General features: G+C 43.2%; 1 protein-coding gene across 9 annotated transcripts in view; it reads left to right on the top strand.

The window, feature by feature from the left end:
• The window catches only part of KCNMA1 (potassium calcium-activated channel subfamily M alpha 1), a 917,661-nt gene that overhangs the window by 714,989 nt on the left and 177,401 nt on the right, over positions 1-25,271 (top strand). Inside the window, exon 19 of one of the 9 annotated variants that reach the window (XM_010589253.2) lies at positions 8,816-8,986. The exons of 7 other annotated variants lie outside the window; for them this stretch is intronic. In XM_010589253.2, coding sequence (XP_010587555.1) covers positions 8,816-8,986 — 171 coding nt within the window. Of the gene's footprint in view, positions 1-1,806; positions 6,506-8,815; positions 8,987-25,271 lie in introns of those variants that run through there. One more of the 9 variants, XM_010589259.3, reaches the window with a different exon arrangement.

Below are 25,271 nucleotides of genomic sequence, written 5' to 3'. Positions count from 1 at the left end.
ATTGATTGAGTGCCTTCTTGGTTCAAGGCATTTTTCTTGGTAGAGTAGTGAGCAAGACACAGCCCTGCCCTCCTGGAGTTTTCACCCTAGTGAATGGAGACAAACTATAATCATATAAACAAATAAATCCAGACAGAGATAAGTGCAAGGAAGAAAATGAAACAGGCAGTGGAAGAGAGAAGCCAAGGGTTTGGGAAACCTCTTAGGCATCCTCCTTTAGCTAGGAAGGTCAGGGAGGCCTCTACAGGAGATAACATTGAAGCTGAGACCCAATCTAGGTAAAGACAAGAGCAAGGACAAAGGCCAAGAAGCAGGCATGAGTTTTCCGTGTTCCAGGGACAGAAGGAAGACCAGTGGGCCTGACAGGATTTGGGGAAGAGAGTAATAGGAGAAGAGATCCAAGAGGAAGGTAAGGGCCACATCCTATAGGGTCGTGCAGGCCATGGTGGGAATTCCTGGGTGGTGCAGACCCACCCAGAGTTGCCTTGGAAAATAGGTCTGGCGATCTCCTTCTGAAAGTCACAGCCTTGAAAACCCTACGACAGAGCAGTTCTGCTCTGACACACAAGAGATCGTCATGAGTCAGAATCCACTTGATGGCAACCACCACCACTAACAAAGCCATCGTGAGAAGCTTGGGATTTAGTCCTGTGCAGGAAGCCACTGGAAGGTTTTAAGCAAGGAAATGGCATCGATTCTTATTTTCAAAAAATTTCCCTGGTGACTGGATAGAGAAAGACTCTATCTGGCAAAAGCGGAAGCAGAAGGATGAAGCGAGGGTTTCCTAGACTCTTGCTCTCATACTGCAGTGTCCCTTTTTAACACAGTAGAGCACAGAAGACCATTTTTGAAGTTCCTAGAAATAAGGATGTGGCCTCTCACATATCTCCCCACCTTGGTTCCAAGCAAGGAAACAGCAGCTGCCTTTGGCTTCCTCAGAGAGAGAGAGGCACATAATTGTTTGAAATAATTTTCTTCTCTTCATTTCCCTGAAAGTTGGTTTAACTAGTGAAGCATTTGATATTCCATCAGGCATGATTGCTGCAAAAGAGCTGCCTTGATAAAGCCAAGCCCATTTGAAGGGTCTCTCTCCCTTCTCTCTGGACCCTCCCTCTTGGACTCTTCCATTAAGAGGGGCTCAGCTGTCCCTCTTTATTAACATTTGATAACAATCAGAGTTGTCCAAATAATGTTTTTCCTCATTAAAAACAATGGCAGCATGTGTTATGGGGGGCAGAATGCAGATGTGGGTGGGGAGTGGTAGTTAGAATAAAGCAGGTTATGGAAAATAAACCTCCCCATGCAGGCCAGGCAAGTGAGGAAACTGGGGAAGATGTGTTTTGGTGGCAGAGAAACTTGAAGTAGAAGGTCCTTCGTCATTGGCAGCTAGTCTGGTCACATAAAGGTGGGAGTGTTGCCAGTGCTTTGGTGGCTCCCATTCCTTTGAACACACATTGCCTGGTGCCCTTTCCAAGTCTAAAAGGGGAGCTGATCCACATGGCCATTGGCCCAAGCCTGTTAGGTAGGTGAGGTATGAATAGTCACTCTGGAATGATGCATCTCCATGAGGGCAGGCAAATGCCAGTCACTGGACTTGAGCCAAGGCTTCCTAACCCTCCTCCCCCAACCCAACTCTCCGGCTTCTAACTTTTTCCTCCCCCCTCCTGTTCACTTTCATTCAATAACCTTAAACGTTTCATGTCTTATTATCCAGGGAAATATCGAGTGTGGACGTTCCATGTGCACGTTTCTGAAAATTCTGTGGTGGTAGAGTTTAACATTGCGTTTCTTTCCATTTCTTCATAGCTCTGCATCAAAGAAGAAAGTAAAATTCAGCTGTCTGACCAAGGAGCAAGCTCTTACACCCTACTACTTGCCCATGTTCTTTTCCGTGTAACAAACCTGATCTAATTTATATTTTTCCCCCAGCCTCCATAAGTTTGCCAAAGGGTAGACCCCTAGGGGACAAGTCATGTCTAAATTAATGTGTTTGAAGGGATTTTCTTTAACTTCTAATCATTGACATATTCTTGATTTATTTTTTCTCTTTGCTGCCTTGGAATACGGCCCCCACTCTATTTTAACTGCACACTGGTAGTGATATATTGTGAGTAAAATGGGTTGCCAGCAGCCCGAAGTCCAGTTCTCCCTGTCTTTCTCTAGAAGAGATACTCCTTTTATTTTCCATACAATTTCAGTTTCTTTTTCTTTTGGTATTTATGTTGCATGTAGCAGTGACATCATGCCCCTGACTTCCTCATCCTTCAACACCGTCCACAAAGTAGCCTGGAGCTAGAGAGTGTGGTACAGAAACCTCTCTCTGTTCATCTATGCCGCTCCCTTCCCCCAGCCTCTTGCCAGCTTCTGGCTCTGTCTTATTTTCCCTTTTGAAAATAAGACCTTGACAACAGTGTTTCTCTTGAAGGACTTGTCTCCAGGCTTTTAGGGGACACTGATTAGGCTGAGGTAATTACCACTATAGCTCTAGATGCTTGGTCAGTTAGAGGTCATGGTCATGCTTGCCTTTGATAAATTATACTTGATCTCCTCTGCTATTGAGCTTGAATCCGTATCTTGAAGGAAAGATGCTACATATATATTCATATGTTGTGATGTATGTATATATGATATGTACCTGTACTTTATATGTAAAAATGTTCATTTTTATATATAAATATAGAGACATTTTATAGAGAAGGTGATGTATTATTATGGAATATATGCCTCTCTATTCAAGAAAGTGCTTGGTAGAGAATGAATCGTATACCCAACTTTGGGAACGTAAGTACCTAAACTGCTTTACTGGAGACAAGTATTTCCACAGTGGTAATTACTTCCTACAGTCTATGAAGTTCCCTTGCTCTAAGACAAAATATCTCTTTTCATAAATACCCATTAGGATATACCCAGTTCCTCTATGGGTGTGAGTCAGGCATCTTGGAAGGTATGTTTACTTATTCAAGGCTGAAAAGATGGCTCAAGGAGAACATTCTGTCTCATTAATGAACTATATAGAAGTCTGAACAAGTAAATTCAAGTCTCTGAGCCCCTGACTTTGTTACTCAAAAAAGTAGAACCCTCTCTCACTCAACAAGATTGACGATTGAGGAGAAAGAGCATTTATGGCCGGTATTTCTGCAGGTGACTTGGAGCAGTGCTGATTTCACTGCCACCCACAATAGGCAGAAGGGCTTTATTCAAATACATGAGACTCATAGAAAACAAGACCCAGCCTGCTGACCAGTCCAGTCTTGTGGCTGGGGAATTGGAGAAGATGTTTCAGTACTCAGTCCACTCATATTCCTTTGCAGCAGAAGAGGCAAGTCAGCCATCTGGTTTGGGCTAGTCTTCAGAGTTTGGAGGGCATATGGTGTGGAAGCTCAGAGTAAAACCAAAATAAAATGGTGACCTTCAGTTCAGCATACAGTTCTGCCAGAATGGACTCTGTGGCTCCCTTCATCTACAGAATACCTCTAAGGATGCCTTGAGGGCATGAGCCACTTTCATACCTGAAGACCTGCCTACTATATCTCATGATTCTTTCAAAATTGGACGGGAAGCGTGATGTCAATCAGCAAACATCTCTAGTGCCAAACCCCTCTGCCTTCCTCAGCCACAATATGGTTGTTGCAGGCAGAATCTACTTGCTGTGTGTGCTCTGTGCTGCTGACATTAACTAGCTTTTCCTTTTCCCTCTTTCTGTTCTTGGAAAACCACCTGGAAGACCATTCTTCTCCCTCTAGAAGCTAATGGGAGGAATTTTGCTAAGTGAAGACATCATTCCTAATTTATAGGACTTGAAAGAACATTACCTGATTCCCAGTGTCACATCAAACAAATGCCTTGACCTTAAACCTTAGTGGACTTTTTCCTGCATGAATATTTTTATTTATAATTTTAGTTGCTGCCTAGGTATTAAGACCAGCTCCAGGATTCATGCTTGGAAATAATCCTTCCTCCATTGGATGGATTTTAAATGTGAGGCTCCAAACTGAAAAGTGTCTGTTGACAGAATGGCATAATTTTTCTCCTCCCACACCAGTCTTCCCTCACGTTTGCTCTGTTTGAAACCTAAAATATTTTTCTCCAACAGTTGGAAAACTCCACCTGAGCCTCTCCGTCAAGTTCTGCTTTTCCTGCCCCTTCCAGTCTACCCTGGAGATTAAGATTCTGCAATTAGAAATTGGCTGAACAATTTGGTTGGTGATGTAGGAAGCAGATGGAGCCAAGGACAGGATAGAATCCAACTCTGTCCTCTGTTCCAGGGTTGTGTTGGAAGGGCTAACCAGCAGAGAACCTGAGTATGACAGCTGATTGTCAGTTTGATTCAAGGAAAGTGCAGTAACTTGAGTCTGGAGCAGCCACTTCTCTACAGGTTTTCGTTCCATGATCACCACCTTTGAAAATGTAGGAAAAGTTGTCCAAGAGTAGTGCTGAGAAATAGTGCATGTTTAAACACTCAAGAGTAAACAGAGAGTTTGATGATGTCCATTAGAGAAATATGTTTATTTTGTCTCTATAAATAGTACTAGGAAGTCAAAATGGAATTACTGGATGAATATCCGCTTACTTGTGGTGAAGGAAAGAATATAAAAAGCTTTTCCTCAAATTATAAAACTGCTAGGACAGAGTTCCTTGGAAGGGGGTGAGACCCTAGGTCTAATCCTTGGCAATCACATAACCTCTTTCAATATGTGGCACTGGTCCAAGAACAAGTACCTTGTGATGTGGGCCAACTAGAAAACTACATCCCCAAAGGCTTATATTTCTGCTTTCTTAGAGTTAAGTCTGCCTATGGGTGCAATTAATTGAGCATAGGCTTCCAAGAACTCTAGGACAAAATGACAAGTAGCTACAGTATTCACTCCTGCCCGATATACACTCTTGTCTGTTTCCTGTCTGAGGAAGCTGCATCAGGGTTTTGGTGAGACCTGGCCATCCATTGATGAAGTGGCCCTGCTCTGTTCTGGCCCATACTTGTAAAAGGGTATGACCATCCTAGGGCCATCTCCTAGGACCTTTCCCCTCTTCTTCCCCAGTGCCCCTAAACATCCACCATGAATCATGAGACGCAGTCAGATGGAAAGGACTCCGCACACATTTCACTTCTGAGGGACAGCAAAGTCCTCTTCTGCTATCATTGAGAGAGAGGCCTGCTAGTTCAGGTCCTCTGTTTACTAACTGCTCTTCCACACCAGTCCACTAGATGTCCTCATAGATCTACTGCCTAAATCCAAAAAAACCCACTGCCATCTATTACCATTGAAATCCCAGAAAACTCCCTTTTCTGAGGCTTGGGATTTGGGAAGGGAGCATTGGGTGACTACATAAAAAAGAAAAACAGGAAACACAAAAGGAACGAGGGATAAAGAATCTTCCTTCTGTTTTAAGTGAATACAGAAACTTTCAAAGCTGCTCTTTGAAACCTAACTTCCGGATATCTGAAATTAACCTTCTGACCTACCTCAATTCTAGAAAAGGAAACAATCACTGACAAAAGGAAATAAAATATGAATGGTTTAGAATATCCATGATTCACTAAAACAAAACTGATGGATTAGGAAGCTAGAGAGAAAGTTGACAGAGAAGGGTGGTAGTGCCCATGGGAGGTCCGTGGCCTCATTTTGATGCAATTTTATTTTACAATTTAAGAGTATGATTTTACACACAGAGTGCCTACATCTTCTGGAACATTTACCACCAGGGAGGCACATTCTCACCAGTTTTCAGTTAAAGAGCTTGCCCGAGACTTGTCCTAATGCCCGGGAGGAAAGTTCTGCCTGACTGGTATAAACATCTTTGAAGTCCTACGGACCCTGCAGAACTGAGGTCAGAGTTGGCCTTAACATTTAAAAGAGTGGACCCAGATTTTATTATAGGTCAAGACCCTGGACAGGGAGTCAACGAAAATGGACTATTTCCAGGAGTTGAACAAGGGAGCCACCCCCTGCTTGGTAACACCTTGGTCTAGCCATTGTGATTCAGACAGGTTTGTCAATGTGTGGGCAATCAATCATTTTTACCTGTTTCTGTCTTGTCTTTGGGCCTCTCATTGATCATTCTTGCTGATTTTCTGTGGCGGTGCTTGTTTGTCTTCTGAGATTTCTATATTGTATTTGGTGTGAGTGTAAAACCGACTAGGAAGGAATGACAAGTAATAGCATGTTGTTCTTTTTATGCATACGCTGCTTTGGAATGTGACTGCTTATAATTAACAGTGAATCTTCTTATTGCAGATAGTTTTCTGCTGCTTCAGTGACCAGTTTTAGCCTGCTCCTGCATGCTAACGAGATGACATTTTAAAACAATGCACGGGCTCCAGAGCAGCCCACAGTTGCCAACAGTCCCTGAGAGGCACTGCTTTGAGGTTGTGTTTCCTCCTGAGCCCTTAGCAAGTAGGAGGTTTAAGCTGCCCATGATGATGGGTTTGCCTCTGACAAAACAGGTTGAATAGTTATTCTGCCCCCATCACCCTCCCCTTGTCCTTAAAGATGATATGTATGTTTACGTGTGTATATATGTGTATACATATATGTATATACGTGTGTATATATATGTATGTATATTTTTTATATATATGTATGTGTATATATATATTATATATATAAAAGAGCTTTTCTTTTTCCCCATAAATGTGTCAGATTCTGTTACTGTATATGAACCCAAAATGGCAGGATGGAAATGAACACCAGGGACTGTTGCTAACAAGAAGCATAGCATTTCAGAGTTCGATGGGCTTCTCTTCTGCTACAGCATTTGATTAAATTTTTTCTCAAAACAATTTATGTGCAGTGAAACAAAAAATCCTCCTCCTTTCCCTGCTTTGTGTGTATAACAAATCAATGTTCCTAGTCAAACTAAGAAAGGGAAGCCATGGAGCAGTCTCCATGTGGCATACCAGATATGGATACATTGAAAAGAAATGTTTTCAGACCTTCAGTTGAAGACTTTTTTTTTTCACCCCTCTCTTGACTTCCACCACTGTGGTGGGTTTGGGCTGGCTGGGCGTTCGTGCCATCACACCGCAGCCTGCCTTCTAAATTCCTCTGATTCAAATGCTGTAGGAGAACTCTCTTTGTAGGGGTGGGAGGGGAGGAGTTAAAAGCTCAGCTTGGAGGAACGGTGTCCCACGCACTGAACAGGGCTGAGGATGCATGATCCAAACCACCGATTAGCTAGGATGTGAAAAGAACAGAACACGTCGCGAAAGATGCGGGCCAAGTGTTACAGGAATGGAGTTGCTGCTGAAGAGACCTCTCATTCATCTCCCCAAGTGCCTGTTTTTCACAATCATAACGTTACCCTTGCTTGACAGATATACTGTATGACGAGTCGTAAAGGTCTTAGAACAGGACTTGACCCATTGGAGAGATTTAAGCCCCTCTTCCTGGTGACTGTAGCATTCAAAGAGGGCCAAACCACCAGCCGTATTTTAACGTAACAGTGCAACCATTCTCCACAAAGAAAAAGAGAGGGGAAAAGGCTTCCCAAATGGAAGGTGTGGACCAGGGAGTAACACCTCTCCATTTCAGGCTCATTATAGGGCCGTGACGCTTGGAAGAAATATGAATTCTTCTCCCTCCCTGTGGAAAAAAAAAAGGCAGGTCGGTTCATGCTAAGTGATAAGCAAACATGTTTGCCGGTTGTAGCATCAAAATGACGTACAAAAGCTTCTGTTGTACTGAAATATAAATTGGCTTGACGGGTTAAGGCGAAGGCCTTGGAAACAACACAGTGATGTGCAAACAGTTGTCGCTGGTTAGCCTCAGGCTGGATCCTCACAACCTACAACACTAGAAGAGATACCAGCGCTACATGGAAATCTCAGTATTTCGTATCGATCTCATCTCCTCTTTTACATTTTATAATTTCTGATCTATTCTGGCCAAGATTTTCATTATGAGGAAAAAAAAAAAATTATGACTCACCAGTAGCCCGACGGCTTTCTGAATTTTTGGTGGGTGAGGAGGGAAAGGCAGATGTGATTTTCATATTGTCTCAGCTTTAAGCAGAAAACGCACCCAGGAGTAGCTAAATGCATTCCAATAGACCAACATCTCATCTGCTTCTGGGGATTTCTTATTTGCGAGCTGCCTTTAATGTCAAATACGAAGCGTTAGCCTTGAGTAGCTGCATGTCTTATATGGACACATTTTGGTATTTGTTCTGTCAAGAGTAAATTTAAATTCCTGTAGGCATCATGTAAGCTGACTCTCGGGAAGTTCAGCGGAGGCGTCCTCAGATTCTATATTAACACGTAATCGCTTCACATCTAATTTGATGAAAGCTTGTCCCAGGCTCTGCCTAATGCCCAGAAATGGATGGAAATTAGAATGCCTGCATACGAGACATTTTTGCATCTTGCAAAAAAAAAAAGAAAAAAAAATATTGTATCAAATAAGCAATTAATTGATTAGCCATGTTTCTATTTTGTCCTCCTGTATTAATTATGCCTGGGGAAAAAAAGTATTGTTAATGTTTTTTGCTGTCTATAATTTGCTCTTCCTTCTCCTCCCAGAACCTAATTGTAATCAGCTATGCCCTTTTTCTGCAGTTACCTGCTTTACCGAGGGGAGAAAAATAATAGGCAACAGCCTTGGGGAACTATAGAGGCAATTTATATTTTCACTGCATTTTTGATGTACAACCAAACTGTTATCAACAATCACTCTGCATTTTCTTCTGGGTCAAGACTGTTAACATGAACTAAGACCTGCGTTAAATCCCTTCAGCTCCCTTTCAGCTGCCTTGTTGTATGTAACCTTGCCATTAACAATCACTCTTCCTCTCCTTCCATCCAACCCCATGGTTCTAGCCAAGATGTCCATCTACAAGAGAATGAGACGGGCATGTTGTTTTGATTGCGGACGTTCTGAGCGTGACTGCTCGTGCATGTCAGGCCGTGTGCGTGGTAACGTGGACGCCCTGGGGAGAGCCTTCCCACTTTCTTCTGTCTCTGTTAATTGCTCCACCAGTTTCTGTGCCTGTAAGTTTAACGCGACACACGCAGTTCCATGTCTGTGCTGTCTGCGGTATCGTCTCCGTCTCGTGTTGTGCCTATGGTGTCATGAGTCTGTTGGGCTGATGTTTGTTCCCAGTGTGACCTCCTGCATGGTGATCTGTTGCCCTGTCTGCCTGTGTTTCTGTGTCCATGCTGAGGAAGGCCCCCCTTCCGATTTTGTTAACTCACTGTGCTCCTTGTAATTGTGTGCAGAACTGGGATATGACAGTCTGGTGATAGTCTCTCTCTCTCTCTTTTAAATAAATGGAAATGGAAACTAGTGTCACAGCATATCCAATATTAGATCAATACAGAGATATATAGAAGTGTATATCTTAATATTTGGGGAAAGGCTGTGAATTGGATTGGATTGAAGGGAGGAAGGATATAGAGAGAACAAGCCAGCTCTACATCAAATTGCCTAGAGCGAGCTTAGATTGTTTCCAAAATACAGCAGAATTTAGCTACAGGTAGGTATTTGCATATATTTGACTGTGTTCCTGTAACCTATTATCTCGTTCCCCCAATGCTGGATTTTGCCCTATATTCCGGGGGAAAAAAAAATGTATTCTAAATTTGCCAGTCTATATAGGCTGGTGGATTTTAGATCTTCCCTTTAGAAAGATGACTAATTCAAAGGATATTTCTATCAATATCTTTTTATTTTTCCAAAAATATAGCCTCTTTTTAAACTAAGGTTTCTTGTAGCAATCGTGATTCTGACTAAAAACAAAAAAATGTAAGCCGTGAATTTCCATGATTTCCTTGAATCCATAACACAGGCCTTTGAGGTCAGTCGTCTTTGTTTCCTGCGAGCTCAGTGATGTTGAAGGACCTGCCAAGGCCATGCTGCTGGTAGTTGGCAAAGCTGAGATCTGCACCAAATTCCTAAGACCTTCCTTTCCTTTGAGCTTCACCATAGACTTTGCTGATGTCTTACTGCCATAGTTCATAGCTGATACTATTGAAAACTCCAGTCTGCACCTTGAGACCCTGGGGTATTGTCCTTGTCCAAGGGAAAAAGAGGTTGTAGATTTGTGTGAGGACTTTCAAGTCTTAAAGTATGGTTCTAATCTTATTTTCACTTTTTGGTAGCATGGGAGGTGGGAGACATTTTCTTCTTCTGTGTTTCACCCCTTCCTTTTGTAAGCACCACACCCATTTACTGGTGACCATATTGCCATCCATCCTTTCTCCTTATAAGTGCACAGAGCTGGTTGAACTAAATTTCCCCAGCAGGGGTAACGCACACTGACAACAAGAGGAAGAAGAGCTCTTAACTCTTAAGCATTTAGTCTTATGAAAAATGGACGTGGTTGACTCACTTGTGTCCATGGGGAAAGTGGTCCCAGCACAGTGTACTTGTGTAACAATGGTCAATGTAGGCTTCTAGGGCCAGGAGCCTTAACATTACCAAGTGTAGTGGAGTGGTGAACCACACTAGGCACTGATGTTTGGACCTGCAGTTTCGGTCTGAGGCAGGAGCAGGTTAACCAGTAAGCAAGGTATGCATGGACTTAATTGTGTTTACTTATTAGTCTGTGGTGCACAGTTTCATGTGATTTTCACCACATCTTTAAAGATGTGATGAAAAACAGATGAAATTATGTACTACAGATTAGTAAGTAAACACAAATAAACCCATGCGTAGTTTGCCTATTTGAGTAATCCATCCCTGGTGGGAAGCATGGTCTGTGCAGTGAGCTCTAATAGAGACATTTGGAAAAGTTAGGTCTAGGATGTGATTCTCTGATTCATGATTCATTTTTCCTCCAGAACAATGCCAAGGGACAAGACTCATTTTTAAAATGGGTACCTAATGGAGTTTGAATTGAGAGGGACTTTGGATTGCCTCAACCACATTGGCCTAAAATCTTGGAAAGGGAGTTTCCTTTAAAATCTTCCTTATGGGTGACTTAGTATGAATCCTTACCTCTTTATTCTCACCACAAGGATTCTCTCTGATTCATTTGACCCTCCCAAAATAACTTAAGTCACAACTGCACAAAGAAGTTGCGTGTTGGCAATGCATGGCAAGACACCAGGTTCAAAGGCAAGAGCTGGGGTGAAAGAGTAAGGGGTGCGTGAAGCAGTGAGCTGTGACAGCACAATGTGGCCACATTTCTTTGACTGGTGGTCACAACTGTAACCACCAGCCACTTGGGTGAGCCCTCTGCCAAAGGCACAACTTCTTGGTCAAGATGTAATTTCTGTTCTCAGATAACCACTGGGCTCTGAAAACTTTGCCAAATTTTGAGTGGAGCAAAGGAAGGAACCAGTTTGGCTCTGAATTAGGGTCCATGGTCAAGTCTTGGCACTAGCCCCCCACACCAATCATAGAAGATCTCTGTTCTCTGCTTAGGGCCCGTTATACCCAGTGTGTGTGATTTCAGTTGTAACCAAGAGGAACCATAATTTGAGCCATTTCTTAGCTCTCCAATTTCATCAAAGCATAGATGGGTACCAGGAGGTGAAAATGCCTGGGGTAGGATTCCCTATCCTGCCAGATACATCCCATGCCTGATAATGTTGTCCTTCTTGCCCCTTCACAAGTCAGCCCCACTATGGAAGACACAGGACTCTAGGCTGTACATTGAAGCCTTAACTAATATTGACAGCTCAGAGGGGTTTTCCCTCCTCTGTCTCATCAGTTTCCCCGCTGTCGTCACTCCATCAAACAAAAGCAGATTTCATCTGTCCCTGTGTGAGACCATTCACCTTTGACCATCAGTAATAAGTTAGAAAAATCCATTCCAACATGAGGCCCTTCATGAACCCATGTAAGCCCTTCTTCTCCAATTAAAACATGTCTATCTCTATGCAGAATTCCACTGGCAGAGCTTCAGTAGTAATCCCTGCACTTCCCTCACTGGTGGTGGGGTTGGGTGGTGCCATTTGACAGAGCCAGTTGACTCAAAGAGCAGTGGTGAGAGTGGGCTTTTCATTAAATATGAACAGATGTGAAACATAGAGGGTCTGACAATTAGAAATGGCAGGAGAAGGGCCCCTGAATCAAAGGGAGGTCAGATGGGCGGATCAGATTACTTCTCTTACATTCTTTAGTTGTTCTGAAAATCATTTTGAATTAGTGTCAGCAGAGCCATGATGCATTTTGCCCTTTGTCTTTTATGCACGGGTTGTGTTGTTTCCCAAGACACTCATTAAGGGTCATTATACTATTACTGCGCTTGCTTTGGTCGCAGTTCCTCAGTTAAGTCCCCGTGCTTTGGAGACGTGTAATTCGTTTCTCCCTTCCCTTTCGTCTCCCTCTTTACCTTTTTTTTTTTTCCCTAAGGGGAGAGATTTCCGTTTTCAAGGGACTTTAAATGGAAACACAAAGTCCCATTATGTGTTTTTCTGAAGTGGGAAGAGAAGTAGCCTGTTCCCAGAGGAGTCATAATATATTAAAAAGTGTTCACACAGTTTTAAAATCCTGCCTTCTAACAGCAGGATATGCCAGCTCAGTGCACCACTCTTTGGTGGTGTGGCCCATTACCGTGTCCTGGCAGTTGTTAAGTCATGTACTTTTGTAATAGTTGTCTCCTTCTGTTGAACTTGCAATGGGACTGTAAGGCCAGACCGTGTTGACAAAAAGATCTTCGGTCCAGAGAGGAAGGGTTAGTTTACAAAAGGCTTAAAGCACCAGAGCCAGAAAAGAAAGGCAAATAGTACCAATCAGGATTGGTCCTAAGACTGTTTTATTTTTGGCAATATTGAATTGTTCAATATGGTACACCAAAGTTGGTGCGTTGTTTTCTGATCACCCTGATTTTGTTGCTACTTCACATGGTTCTAAGTGGGAATACCAGCTCTATTGACAGACATGGCGCTGCCTTTTCACAGGTAGCTGTGTTCTAGTAATGTCAAATGTAAAGAATATGTCAATAATTATAAACATGCATGTAAATATTAGGTAGGTGATAATCCCAGAGACTCCGGGCGGTGCTCAGCTACTAACTGAAACACTGGCCTTTCAAACTCACCCATAGGCATCTTGGAATAAAGGCCTAGAGAGCTGGAAACCCTATGGGACACAGTCCTACTCTGCAACACATAGGATCACCATGAATTGGAATCGACTCAACGGCAACGTTACTGGTTAGGTGCTAATCGGTTCCATTTCCCCTCAGTGTAATTGTGTAAAATGTTTCTTTCTTTCTGCTTAGAAGTTTATTCTTGTTATTTCAGCCTTGCCTGATATCTGATTGTTAAGTCTAATAGAAAACGACAATTAAAATTATGATGCAGTGACAACATAGGACCATATTGATTCAGACTTGCTGAGACCTGCCTGACATGATGCTGGTCACAAACCATCAGAAACTACGGCACGGACAAATTAATCAGGGTAGAAGAGAAACAGGTCTTCGGAGTTGCACTTGGAAATAGTTTTAGCTAAAGTACATGTGTGACTACTCACACCACTCTTTCAATTTACTAATACTTTAAACCTGCACAGTTCCATGTACCCTTTTGCAGACGACTGTAGCTAATTTTCAATTGTGCATGACTTTTATTTCTGGTATAAATATAATACAAGGAGGCATTTGACTCCAGTGGGTAAGTTGAGAGGAAAAGTCCAATACGATTAGCTTGAAGGGAGACATGCGGAAATCAGGTTAGTGTAATCTTGAGTATTGTCAGATGATAAACAAAAATCAGCTTATCACAAGTAGCCTTTGGTTTGTGCAAGCAGAGAATTAACATTATCAATAGAACTGAAGTCACTCGAGGGAACTAATGGTATTTCGAAGTACATAAAATCAGATAGCAGAGCAGTGGGTGGAAATAGCTCTCGGAAAATGTCTGTATTAGGACACGCCCTATGCTGACAGTCTCCAGTGACTGTTAAAGTGAGAATTTAATAAGCAGCATTTTAAAATCAGCAACCTATGATTATCTTATTCCTTTTATGTATGGTTTTGGGTGACTTCTTCAAGCTCCCCAGTGCTAAGCTTTATTTTACTTCTGGGCCCTGAAACTAATGACCCAGTCGTCTACTGATACCACCATCACCACCAACAATAGAAAAAGGAGAGGCATGGGAAACCCAGCCCAAATCAGTGTAGCCATAGTTCTCCATGTTTGTTTGTTTTTTTTAAGCCCATTCATCCTAGGTCTGTAAGTCTTCCCACTTTCCCAAGCATGCTGGTACGATCCCTCTCTCTCGCCATCTCTTTCTGTGTGTCCATATCCATGTAACTTGGGCCCATGCAGCCATGCAATTTGGCCATTTGCACTTCATTGCAGGAAGTGAGAACAGGAAAGCAGGTCGTCATGGGCAGCCATTTAATTATTGCATGAGACTAAAAACATACTTGTGAGGGGGCCTCTTGGGGTACTTTTTGTTGGTAGCAGACAGGACTTTAGAAGTGGATGCCTCTCACTTGATTTTGTGGTAGCAACTTTTAGCAATGGGTTGACTAGAAATCCGCCTTCCTACGTACTGTGGGTCACAGCCTACAGAGTCAACAGCTTCTGAAACTGGTATTGTAAGGCGAAAATCATGCTTGGTCAGAATTTCTCTTAAAAAGAATCTCTTACATTGTCCACCTCTAAGCCTAGATCTACAGCCTAGACAACTCCGCTGCTGAAGTACATTTTCCAGACCCAAGAGAGTCTCTGGGTGGTGCGGACGCTTAGTGCCCTTGGCTGCTAATCAAGAGGCTGGAGGTTCGAGTCCACCCAGAGGTGCTTTGGAAGAAAGATTGGGTGTGATCTACTTCCAAAAAGTCAGCCATTGAGAACCCTGCAGAGCAGAGTTCCACTGTGTTACACTTGGGGCCACCGTGAGTCTGAGTCAACCGTGTTACACATGGGGCCACCATGAGTCTTGAGTCAACCGTGTTACACGTGGGGCCACCATGAGTCTGAGTCAACCGTGTTACATGTGGGGCCACCATGAGTCTGAGTCAACCGTGTTACACATGGGGCCACCATGAGTCTTGAGTCAACTGTGTTACACATGGGGCCACCATGAGTCTGAGTCAACCGTGTTACATGTGGGGCCACCATGAGTCTGAGTCAACCGTGTTACACGTGGGGCCACCATGAGTCTTGAGTCAACCGTGTTACACGTGGGGCCACCATGAGTCTGAGTCAACCGTGTTACATGTGGGGCCACCATGAGCCTGAGTCAACTGTGTTACACGTGGGGCCACCATGAGTCTTGAGTCAACTGTGTTACACATGGGGCCACCATGAGCCTGAGTCAACTGTGTTACACATGGGGCCACCATGAGTCTGAGTCAACTGTGTTACACATGGGGCCACCATGAGTCTTGAGTCAACTGTGTTACACATGGGGCCACCATGAGCCTGAGTAAACTGTGTTACACATGGGGCCACCATGAGTCTGAGTCAACCGTGTTACACATGGGGCCACCATGAGCCTGAGTCAACCGTGTTACACATGGGGCCACCATGAGTCTTGAGTCAACCGTGTTACACGTGGGGCCACCATGAGTCTTGAGTCAACCGTGTTACACGTGGGGCCACCATGAGTCTGAGTCAACCGTGTTACATGTGGGGCCACCATGAGCCTGAGTCAACCGTGTTACACATGGGGCCACCATGAGTCTTGAGTCAACTGTGTTACACATGGGGCCACCATGAGCCTGAGTCAACTGTGTTACACATGGGGCCACCATGAGTCTGAGTCAACTGTGTTACACATGGGGCCACCATGAGTCTTGAGTCAACTGTGTTACACATGGGGCCACCATGAGCCTGAGTAAACTGTGTTACACATGGGGCCACCATGAGTCTGAGTCAACCGTGTTACACATGGGGCCACCATGAGCCTGAGTCAACCGTGTTACACATGGGGCCACCATGAGTCTTGAGTCAACTGTGTTACACATGGGGCCAGCATGAGCCTGAGTCAACTGTGTTACACATGGGGCCACCATGAGCCTGAGTCAACCGTGTTACACATGGGGCCACCATGAGCCTGAGTCAACCGTGTTACACATGGGGCCACCATGAGTCTTGAGTCAACTGTGTTACACATGGGGCCACCATGAGCCTGAGTCAACTGTGTTACACATGGGGCCACCATGAGTCTGAGTCAACTGTGTTACACACGGGGCCACCATGAGTCTTGAGTCAATTCAACAGCAACTGTTTTGTTAAGTGGTGCCAAACCAGGTTTTTGTCCAGAATAAATAGCTGTTTTTTTGTTTTTTCAGTTTAGTGTTAGATAAAGTTATTCGTTTGCATTTAGGGACCTTGTTGTGCACACCCCCCCCCAGAAAAAAAAAGAAAACCGTTGCTGAATTCCTTCAGAGAATATGCTTATGAAGAGGCGCTGTGGTAGATGAAAGAGGAAGGGAACAGTAGGAAAAGGCAGCCAACTCCTGGAAAGAAATTCTTTGAGGCATCAGGGTTGGGAGATAAGAAGTAAAAAGGTCAGGATGAGGGGGGATGAAGGAGTCCTTTGTGCATGCCCCCATCATTTGGACCCCCTCCCATACCAGGGACAATACTCTATGACAAGTGACTTGGATCTTTAAAGACAAACTAGAAAAGACGTTGTTGGTGTGTCACAAGTAGGCTGAGCAGAGGTCCTTATGCAAGGCAGCACGGAAATTATGTTTCCATTTTTACTTTAGAACAGTGGCCCATTGTCAGAATACTCACCCTGACAGCTCCTGACCACCAGGCAGCAGACTCTCCATCTTACCTCCACGATGGAGGGCAGATGAGGCCAGTTAGGTCTCTGTTTCCTCCTTCTGCCAGGATCGCTGGCGACAGATGCCAGGGCCAGCCTGCCTTCCATTTGAGCTTTCTTGTCAAGGCTCTGCCTTGAGCGCAAGTCCTGACCTTTACTTTATGAAATAAAGTCCTGATGAACAAGCCAAGGTTTGAATCAGAGCAGACTGGGAGCAAATGTCAAGTCCATCTCCTGCCCCCTTGTTCCACCTGCACCAGGAGCCTAGATCAGATGCAGTCTGGAGTTTGCAGCGCCTTAGGCTTTATGAGTCTGGGGAGACATAACTTATTAACAAAGAGTTATTAAATTTTTATCAATTTTACAACACAATGTAAATGCCTTCTATGAATCTACATTGTATTCATTATCATTTAAAACCTTAATTAAGTCAAAGTTGCATTTAATGCCTCTCTAAATGGGCCTCTGGGAAGAGGCTTTTAGAAACATCTGTGGGAGCTTGAAGCATGCGGAGACTGGGAATCCCCCAGCCCGCACTCAAGCTAGCCCCCCAAGTTGATTGCAATCGCATGTCTGTGGCTAATTTGTTGTGATGTGACTGGGCATTGTCTCAAATTAGTATCAGACCAGTAATGGTGTAACGCCGCTCAAGAGAGGTTGTCGGGCGGCCGCTCAGGCGTCTTCGCACCCTGCCTGCAAATCACATCCAGACAGAATCGAGCCGTTGATCCGTAGCACCTCTGGTCTCAGTCATGCCTGGGCTTCTCCCTTATCACACGGTGTACATCTTTTAGGTTGGATACGCCCTTCATCCGAGAAGGATGTTTGTCCTCTGGCCCAACAAATTTAGGACATGTGCCAGTGAACTGCTAGGAAAGACCTTGGCATTGGGACCTTCGACTCCCATGTAAGCCTGAAAGCTGTAAGCCCAGGACTGCATAATGGAAACCATTTTCAGAATGGAGTGTCTGTGGAAATTACAAACAGGTCATGCTAATGAGTGAGAAGAGAAGAACCCTGAGGCCTACCAAGATTTGCTGAAAGGTTGCTTTCCCCATTGAGGGTAGGGTAACGTTTTATCCTATATGACTGCATATTGGCCCACTATACAAAAAAAAAAAAATACAAACACATCCATAATTATTACTACGTTCTTGCTCCATCATCAGGAACCCAGGAACAGGAGACGTGTTAATATGGTAGCACTCACAATCGCCTAGCTGGTAAACTCGGATTCTTGTTAAACCTAGCCTTAATCTAGATTCTTTTCCTCGGTAGTATGTACAAGGTATCTGCGGGGGCTTGTGTGTGTGTATATATATTTTATGGACCCTGGTGGTGCAGTGGCTAAGCACTCAGCTACTCACCAAAAGGTCAGCAGTTCAAAACAGGTGGCTCCATGGGAGAAAGGTGTGGCTTCAGTAAAGATTAGAGCCTTGGAAACCTCATGGGGCACTTCTACCCTGTCTTATAGGATTGTTACAGGTAGGAATGGACTTGGTAGCAGTGGGTTGTTTTTTTTAAATTGTGCTTTCAATGAAAGTTTACAGTGCAAATTAGTTTCTCGTTCAAAAATTGATACACAAGTTGTTTTATGACATTGGTTGCAATCCCTGCAATGTGTCAGCACTCTCCCCCTTTACCTTTGCACCCCAGGTTTCCTGTGTCCATTCATCTAGTTTTCCTGTCCCTTCCTGCCTTCTCCTCCTGGCTTATTGGGCAGATATTGCCCATTCAGTCTCATATACTTGTTTGAACTAAGTAGTATGTTCCTCATGTGTGTTATTGTTTGTTTTTATAGGCCTGTCTAATCTTTGGCTAAGAAGCCCTGGTGGCCCAGTGATTAAAGTGATCAACTGCTAACTGAAAGGTCAGTGGTTCGAAACCACTAGCTGCTCTGTGGGAGAAGGATTGGCAGTCTGCGTCTGTAGAGATTTACAGCCTTGGAAACCCTATGCGGCTGCTATGAGTCAGAATCGACTCAGTGGCAGTGGGTGGGTAATCTTTGGCTGAAAGGTGAACTTCTGGAGTGGTTTCAGTTCTGGGTTGGCAGGGTGTCTCGGTTCCATAGTCTCAGGGGTTTCTTTAGTCTCTTTCACACCAGAAAGTCTGGTCTTTTTTTGTGTGTGAATTTTAATTTTTGTTTTACATTTTTCTCCCGTTCTTTCTGGGGACTTCTTTTGTGATCTCTGTCAGAGCCATCGGTGGTGATGGCCAGGTACCATCTGGTTCTTCTGGGCTCAGGCTGGTGGAGGCTGTGGTGCATGTGGTCCTTTAGCCCATTGGACTAATATTTTCCTTGTGTCTTTGGTTTTCTTCATTCTCCCTTACTCCAGATGGAATGGGACCAATAGATGTATCTAAGATGGGTGCTGGCAAGCTTTTAAGACCCAGACACTACTTACCAAAGTAGGACTTAGAACATTTTCTTTTTGAGCTGTGTAATGCCAGTTGACAAAGATGTTCTCGATTCCATGGTCCACGGCCCTCAGCCCCAGAAACTTGGTCCCTCAAGGTGATTGGATGTGTCTAGGAAGCTTCTATGCCTTTGTCTTGGTCAAGTTATGCTGACTTCCCCAGTATTGTGTGTTGTCCTTCCCTTCACCAAAGTTAACACTTTTCTACTATCTTGTTAGTAATTTCCCCTCCCTTCACTTTTAACCATCAAAGATTGTTTCTTTCTGCCTGTAAACTTTTTCTTGGATTTTTATAATGGTTGTCTCATACAAAATTTTCCTTTTGTGATTGACTTATTGCATAATGCCCTCCAGATTCGTCCATGTTGTGAGATGTTTCTTGAATTCATCATCCTTCTTTATGGTTGCACAGTATTCCATTGTGTGTATGTACCATAAGTTGTTTATCCATTCATCTGTTGATGAGCACATAGGTTGTTTCTTTTTGCTATTGTGAATATTGTTGCAGTGAACATGGGTGTGCATATGTCCATTCATATGATGGCTCTTATTTCTCTAGGATATATTCCTAGGAGTGGGATTGCTGGATTGTATGGTATTTCTATTTCTTTAAGGAGATGCTATACCGTTTTCCACAGTAGTTGTAACATTTTACATTCCCACCAGCAATACATAAGAGTTCCAACCTCCCCACAACCTCTCCAACACTTGTTATTTTCTGTTTTTGTAACTAGTGCCAATAATGTCAGGGTGAGATGGTATCTCATTTTGGTTTTGATTTGCATTTCTGTAATGGCTGAAAAAAAAATTTTTTTTTTCTTTTCTTTTAATGGCTAATGATTGTGAGCATTTCCTCATGAGTCCGTTAGCTGCCTGAATGTCATCTTTGGTGAAACGTATGTTCATATCCTTTGCCCATTTTTTAATTGGATTATTTGTCTTTTTGTTGTTGAGGTGTTGAAGTATTCTGTAGATTTAGAGATTAAACCCTTGTCCTATATATCGTAGTCAAAATTTTTTCCCCAGTCTGTAGGTTCTCTTTTTACTCTTTTGGTGAAGTCTTCTCATGAGCATAAGTGTTTAATTTTTTAGGAGTTCTCGGTCATCTAGATTATCTTCTGATGTTTGCACATTGTTGGCTATGGTTCGTATTCTATTTATGCTGTGTATTAGCATTGTGTCTGTTTTTTCTTCCATGATCTTTATTGTTTTAGGTTTTACTTTCAGGTCTTTGATCCATTTTGAGTTAGTTTTCATGTTTGGTGTGAGGTATGGGCCCTGTTGCCTTTTTTTATAATGGACATCCAGTTTTGCCAGCACCATTTGTACAAAAGACTGTCTTTTCCCCATTTAATGCACTTGGGCCTTTGTCAAAGCTCAGCTGACCATAAGTGGATGGATTTATGTATGGGTTCTCAATTCTGTTCCATTGATCTATGTGTCTGTTGTTATACCAGTACCAGACTGTTTTGACTACTGTGGCTGTATAATAGGTTCTGAGATCAAGTAGTGCGAGGCCTCCTACTTTATTCTTTTTCTTCAGTAACGCTTTTCTTATCCAGGGCCTCTTTCCTTTCCACATAAAGTTGGTGATTAGTTTTTCCATCTTGGTAAGAATGCTGTTGGTATCTGGATCGGGATTGCATTATATCTGTAGGTTGCTTTGGGTAGAATTGACGTTTTTATAATGTTGAGTTTTCCTATCCATGAACATGGTATGTTTTTCCATTTGTGTAGGTCTCCTTCAGTTTCTTGCAGTAGTTTTTTGTAGTTTTCTTTGTATAGGTCTTTTATGTCCCTGGTTAAATTTATCCCTAAGTATTTTATTTTTTTAGGGGCTATTATAAATGGTATTGTTTTCCTGATTTCCTGTTTGAGGTTCTCTTTGTTGATGTATAGGAATCCAACTGAGTTTTGTATGCTGATCTTGTATCCTACCACTCTGCTGAAACTTTTTATTAGTTCCAGTAGTTTTCTTATGGAATTGTTGGGTTTCTCTATGTATAGGATCATGTTTTCTGCAAATAGGGAAAGTTTTACCGTGGGTCACTCTACCTTGCCTTATAGGGTCGCTGTGAGTCGATATCAACTCTACAGCAACTTTTTTTGTTTGCTTATTCATGTTTATATATTTATATACATTTATTTTTTTTATATACACACACATATATACACGTACACATACATACACACATATGTTTGCTATGGTGATTGTTAAATTTAACACTTATACAGAATTTGCTGCGTTAAAGCACTGTGGTATATCCTTTATTAAATTTTAACTAATTTAATCTTATCATGAGGTAGAAACTTATTATTCTTATTTACAGATGAAGCAACAAAAATCACGGAGTGGTTAAATAACTTGCCAAGGATCACACAGTTAAGTAAGATCATTAGGCTGGTCACTCTTCAAGGAAGGAGAAAAAGATGAGGATTCCAGTAATGAAAAGTCAAGACATGTGGAGAGTGCTGTAAGAGAAATGAAAAGTGCTTTAGCAATTTAAAGGCACAGAGGTCACCCCTGTTGGTCACATAGGATGTGACCTCTAAGATATGCTTTGGAGAATGGGGGAAGAGGGATGTTCTGAGTTATAGCATAAGTAAAGGCAGGGATGTGAGAAGCCACGGAATTCCCCGAGAAACAGCTAATCACCCATTTTGGCTGGAGCTTAAGACCTGTTCAGGGGAGCCCAGGGAGAAGAACCCTGGATAGTAAAATTAAAAAAAAGAAGAAGAAAGAAAAAATTGATGTCAACTCCTTGGAAAGATCTTGGCATTTGGGCTCTTGGACTCCCATTTAAGCCTAAAAGCTATAAGCCCAGGATAGCATAATGAAAACTGCTCCATAGGGTTTTCAAGACTGTGACCTTTTGAAAGTAGATCTCCAGGCCTTTCTTTCAAGGCACTTTTGAGTGGGTTTGAGCCACCAGCCTTTCGGTTAGTGGTTGAGCACTTATTCGTTTGTGCTATCTAAACCCATTGCTGTCAATTTCAACTCATAGAGATGCTATAGGGCAGAGTAGAACTGCCCCATAGTGTTTCCATGGCTGTAGATCTTTATGGAAGCAGACTGCCACATCTTTCTCTTGTGGAGTGCCTGGTGGGTCTGAACCACTGACCTACCTGTTACTAGCTGGGAGTTTACCCACTGTGCCATCTATCAAACCAAAACAAAATAAAACCCACTGCCGTCCAGTCAATTCCAACTCATAGCAACCCTATAGGACAGACTAGAACTGCCCTATAGAGTTTCTGGTGGATTCGAACTGCCAACCTTTTGGTTAGCAGATGTAGCACTTAACCACTACGCCACCAGGGTTCCCGAACTGCCCCATACTGTAGCATACCCATTTCCGTCGAGTCTATTCTGACTCATAGGGGCCCTAAAGGACAGAGTAGAACTGCCCCATAGAGTTTCCAAGGAGTGCCTGGTGGATTTGAACTGCCGACCTTCTGGTTAGCAGCCGTAGCACTTAACCACTATGACACCGGGGTTTTCGAACTGACTACTAAATGGTAAAATAGGGCCTCATTATTGGGAGGGGCAGGGTTGTCCTTGAGAGTTTATTCTTCATCTGTAATACTGGACTGGACACAAGCATTTTTGGGGAAGACTGATATGGCGGCCATGAAGAAGGGACTGGTAATGAGAAGACAGTTGGGAGACCACCCCCTATGAGCCAGTGGAGAAGACACAGCAGAGTGGAGGCTGTGGTAGGAAGGACACAGGACTGAGCTAATGGGAGAAGCCTTACAAAGCATGCTCTAGAGCCTAGCGGACTCCACTACTGAAGCACATTATCCAAATACAAATCCACAGAGTTAAAGTCCTTTTAAAGAAAGTTTAATTAATGGCTGTAAAGCAGTTGAATTCCGTTAGTTAAATTTCATGAGCTTGGTCGTTCCCAGCTGACTGGGCAGCCATTGTGATTGCTATTTGGGCTCAGTAGACTTTTTTTCTTACTGGAGGAGGATTTACATCTGTCTCTACCAGGAGTGGAGACCTACCGTCCGCGACCACTGCTCCTGGTCCTGGGGACCTGCTCCATTTCCTTTTTCTAACCAGTATTTCTTCCTCTCTCATTATCCTCCCCATTTTGAATCAGACTCACATCTTGGGCATGTTGATGGTAAAAGAGGACGGAAGCTCTCAACTGCTGGCATGAGTAATACTGGCCCAGGCTGAGCAGCTGAAAGGAAGCAAGTAGGGACCAACATCTGGGACATGTGACCAGCCCTGAGGATCTTGGCTCAAGCTGTATGTGGTAGCTTCAGTCAGAGCTAATGGGAACTATTTTTTAAATCTCTGAGTACAGCAGTAAGGAGCCCTGGTGGCTCAGTGGTTAATTGTGGCAGTCTGTTCCTGTAAAGATTACAGCCTTGGAAACCCTATGGGGCAGTCCTCCTCTGTTCTATAGGATCGCTATGAATTGGAATCAACTCAGTGGCAACAGGTATAGGTACGGCAATGAGACTTCTCTCCTCCTATCATTCCCAGGGAGACGGTGTGTCTCCTTACATCAATGGAGGAAAAAATAATAAAGTACTTCACATCCCATTCATTTAAAATTTACTGTAGTTTTCAACTGCTTTCCTACTCCAGTGGAAATACAAAACACCTTTCCTGTGAAGTCCTGCCACACAAAATCATAGGAAGTCATGTGGCATTTCTAAGCAGCATGACACAGTTTTCTTTCCTTTATTTCTCTGTGCACAAGACTTTTGTCTGCTTTCATTGTGTCTCTGTGTTGGCACCCATGAGTGTTGCATTTGTGCACACCCTCAACCCCAAAGGGTCATTAAAATAGCATGGAAAAGCAGTTGAGTTCTGGGCTCTGTGACAGTGGTCAGGCATGCCCACATCTGACATGAAATGTGGCAAAATGCATTGACCCAGTGGGTTGTGCCTTGTCCTCCGTGTCGCTGGGGCTTTCTCCAACATCAGCCTGTTGAATTATCTAGATAACCAAGGAACCCTTCATCCCAGTGTTTACAAGCCTTACCCTGAGATGGTTCTTCTTCCCCAACCATCCGTCTTCCCAAAGGGAATCCAAATGGACGGATCTAGTTGCCCAGTCTTATCAGACATACGCATTTGAAATCTCAGAGGCTGCTGAGAAGACCTTGTTGTCAGTCACGAGACAGTACCCAGCTCAGAAGATGACTAGACAAACCCGTAGGTTCTTGATCTGCAGAGAGAGTCTTCTGATATCCAGTTTACATGAGCTGGGCTTTGGGTCTGGGAATTCCTAACCACCTCATTCGCTCATCCTCAGGAGGAGCCATCCTCTCATATCTAGGGGAAATGACAAGAGAAAAACTTTTCTGGACTCAATTAGTAGACTTAAAATCTCCATTTCTGTCTTCTTAAATGTGGCAGGTGAGTACCACCAAATGTTTCTAGAGCTACAGAGAAAACCTGCTGCAAGGTCGAAGTGGAAACCTTTGAGGAAAATTTACATCCATGGTGATCATCTGTGCTGAGAGACATTTAAATGAAGTGAGAAAAACTGCCTTCCAGAGTGGGAGCGCTGCAAGTTTTATCAACAGTGCATAGAGGCATCTGTGGACCACAGAGCATGGACCACCTTCTGGGAGGAGAGTGACTGCTAGGATTAAACTGATCTCCATTTCTACTAATGGCAGCTTTCTGGGTTGGAGCCTGTTGGATGACACTCAGTCAAGAGAGGACTTGGGGGCTGCTTTCCCTCCGAGGTCATCCTCGGCTGGCCTTTGTGTGTTGGCAAGAACAATTGAGTAGCAAATGGCCTGAAGAATTCCAGCTCAGTAAATATTTGATGAGTAAAAACAAATAAATGAAGGGATTCTTAACCAAGAGTTAGAGGAATTGGTGGTATGCCAGAAGCAGGATCACCCTGGATACACAAATTTTCCTAAAACTTTCTGAGTAGCTTTCTATGTAGTCTATATATGTAAACATAAAGAACTGGATATACAGAAGATTAAGAAGAAAAAATGTAGTGCAAACACAAAAACTGAAGAATCTTGAAAACTACTAACTGGTATCTTTTCGGAGGAAAGTTGTTGAGAAAGAAGATCTAGAAACAAAGAACAGAAAAAATCCTCAGGAGGCAAAAATCTACCAAGTTTTCAAATGAGGAGGGTATATGATATGTAGAACATTTGCTTTAGAAAATCAAGGACTTGTAACGTTTAC

Source organism: Loxodonta africana, chromosome 16, assembly GCF_030014295.1.
Source record: "Loxodonta africana isolate mLoxAfr1 chromosome 16, mLoxAfr1.hap2, whole genome shotgun sequence".
NCBI classification, from domain to species: Eukaryota; Metazoa; Chordata; class Mammalia; order Proboscidea; family Elephantidae; genus Loxodonta; species Loxodonta africana.
This window is presented reverse-complemented; position numbering and strand designations above follow the sequence as displayed.